The following is a 2765-nucleotide window of genomic DNA, read 5'->3' on the forward strand; positions in this document are numbered from 1 at the left end:
ACAGATATGTCGGAATTACAATAGATGTCATAGCCCTAAAAATAACTGTGAATCAACCTCCAAAACAAACTTAGCTAGTCAGAAGGATATTTCATCATTTGGGACTGTAGTCATTATGACTTGTTATTACTCTTTCCGTCTATCTTTACATGTCCACTATACTAAAAATGGTTGTCCAACAATACTTATTCAGTTTAGAAAACCAAGAGATAATTTATCCTTTTGTGTTTGTTTTACCCTTGCTATTAATTAAATACTGTTCAATATTTAATACATTTTCAAAGCATTAAATTTAATATATTCAAAGGGTAATATTACTATATTACCCCTATTAATTATTGTTTCCTAAGATGTCATGAGTCAAGTCAATAGTAGACAACTATTGTTGAACGGAGGGAGTATTAACATAGAAGAGCTACACTAGCTCATGCATGTGGTTTAGGTTAGGTTTCTTTATTGAATCTTAGTCATATATTTTGTTAGATGGCACATGTCACCAATCAAGAGGGGTACCGGAGGAACTAGAGGAAAGAGTTACTGAAGGTAAGTCGAGTCCTATACTAACATGGTAAAAATTTAGATAGCCAACTAACTAAGCTATTAGTTATTCTCCAATTATTTTTTCTATCGTATTGGCTTAGGGATTGTTTCTTACGAAAGGAACCAACTTATTTTGCATTATCACAATCTCAATAGTAAAATATAATGAACCTACAAGATTTTTCCTCAACTATGATTGGTTGTCGATTACCCCATTAATAAAAAACCCTATCATTATAGAAGTCATAATTCGAAGAATTTTTTTTATCGTTATCGAACCATTAAACTAATAGATAAATCAATAACATTTTCTTCAATTTAAATTGTCGATTTTGTTTCAAATTTAAATAACCTTAGTATGTGGTCTGACCTAAGGATATACATGGATACCAATAACATTCGTGACTTGCTATGGGAGATTACAATGATTGGTAGTAGAATATATATAAAAGTAAATAATATGAGATTTTAAGCTTAAAACGTTACGGGTGAAAAAAGAGAATACAAAAACTATTAGGGGTGTCAGGGTAATTTCCTTAAATAGTAAAATGAAGCAAGTGTGATCCATTAGAATACACTTAAAAACAGAATTTCCCACCCAAAAGCTGTAAACCATAACCGCCATATCTTACAGAATTTGCAGTTTGCAGTTGAGCTTCATCAGCCTTCCAAAATCCACCATTGAAGATGAGAACTCCAATTGAAGAAGTTTCTGCTCATCTAAAAGAATTCAACTACGAGGATTGGATTTCAGAGTTATCTAAACTGACGGAATGGGTCTACAGTTTTGGCAACCAGCATTTCCCGTCAAGTAAACAACAGAGAATCTCTGACATCGAGCATCAAGTTTGTTTGTGCATCGAAGTTCTCGAATCAGTTCCTCAAGGTATGGATTATCCAGAAGAAGAAAAAAAATGCATTCAATTTAATTTATCAAGTGAGTTTAAGTGGTACAAATTCGTGCAGAGAAGAGGGAATTAAATCATGAACGTGCAATATTCGAGTATCTAAAAGGAAGGTTTTATAATGCAATTCCTGATGTTTATAAGGAGGAAGCAGAGCGTCATCTCGTGAATGCTGTAAGTGAAAGAAGGATTGCATATTTAGTGTGTTGAATTTGCGTTTGGTTTCCTTCTCACTGTGCCTTCATTTTATCTACCAGACTCGATTAAATCCGCGTCTGCGTGATGCTTGGCATTGCCTCGGCAGTTGCTTTGTCAAGAAAGGGCATATCCATAGAGCTAAAAGATGCTATCAGACTGTCCTTGAAATGGTTATATTTCGCTGCTTCTTCAGTACGTAAGTTTTCCGTTCTCTAAACTTCAAACGCTCACTTCATTTAACGGATTCTTCATCTTTTATTTGATTTAGGGTGAAGAAAGTAGCATAATTTTACATAAACTTGCAGACCTTGAACTGAAGTTTGCACGAGGTGAATGTAATTCTTTTGTTTATTTCAATCCAGTTCTCATGGTCAGTGTATTTTTCCCATTATTATTTTGCTCTACATCTGTTTTTATGGACTGGAAGCTCTGTCTTTGAAGTTCTAATTCTATCCCTAATTAGGTACTTTACATATTTTTGTTAGTCTGGGATTCTGATTTTTAATTGAATATGATTTCTACAATTTTCAGTTTAGAATCTTCATTTAACAAATCAAAGCAAATGTATAATACATTTCTCCAGTCTCTTATTAAGTTAATAATAGTTACTCAGGGAGAAAATTCAGAAATCTATATTTGCTTTTTTTCTTAGTGGCTGCTGCTGATCTATTAATCTGATTGTATATCTATTTCATAGTTTCTGAAAATCCAGCCAAGCACATTGAACAAAGCATCAAATATGCCCAAAGGATGCTCGTTTTGGATGACAAGGATGGAATTTGTTTATGTAAGACTGCAAACAGAATCTAGTTAAAAGAGGAACTACTTTAAATTTTAGTCACTTACCTCTGAGATTCTCTGATATTGTGTCATAAACATTCTGTGCTTCGGCACTCTCAGCTTTGCCAATTTGCTAAATGTTTACTTGGTGTTTGTCAATGATTGTCTTCACCCTTCACATATTGTTTAGCTATAGTTAAGAAATAACAATTAAGACAGATTAAGGTGCAGAGATTATATACTTTGGTACATGGAACCATGAAGTACCATATGCGCAGTACGTGGAATTTTATAAAGTGTATGTTATACTTATGAAAACATCCAAGTGTCCTGCTTTACTAT

At 33.3% G+C, this 2765-nt stretch overlaps 1 protein-coding gene across 1 annotated transcript; it reads left to right on the plus strand.

Moving 5' to 3' along the window:
- Nucleotides 1-1227: 1227 nt before the first annotated feature.
- Nucleotides 1228-2560, plus strand: LOC107057725 (tetratricopeptide repeat protein 5-like). Its single transcript, XM_015310074.1, has 5 exons — nucleotides 1228-1426; nucleotides 1507-1619; nucleotides 1703-1835; nucleotides 2341-2430; nucleotides 2544-2560. The coding sequence occupies exons 1-5, from the start codon at nucleotides 1228-1230 to the stop codon at nucleotides 2558-2560; spliced, it is 552 nt and encodes a 183-aa protein (XP_015165560.1).
- Nucleotides 2561-2765: the final 205 nt, after the last annotated feature.

The sequence above is a fragment of the Solanum tuberosum genome, unplaced genomic scaffold (assembly GCF_000226075.1).
Source record: "Solanum tuberosum cultivar DM 1-3 516 R44 unplaced genomic scaffold, SolTub_3.0 scf00122, whole genome shotgun sequence".
Classification (NCBI taxonomy): Eukaryota; Viridiplantae; Streptophyta; class Magnoliopsida; order Solanales; family Solanaceae; genus Solanum; species Solanum tuberosum.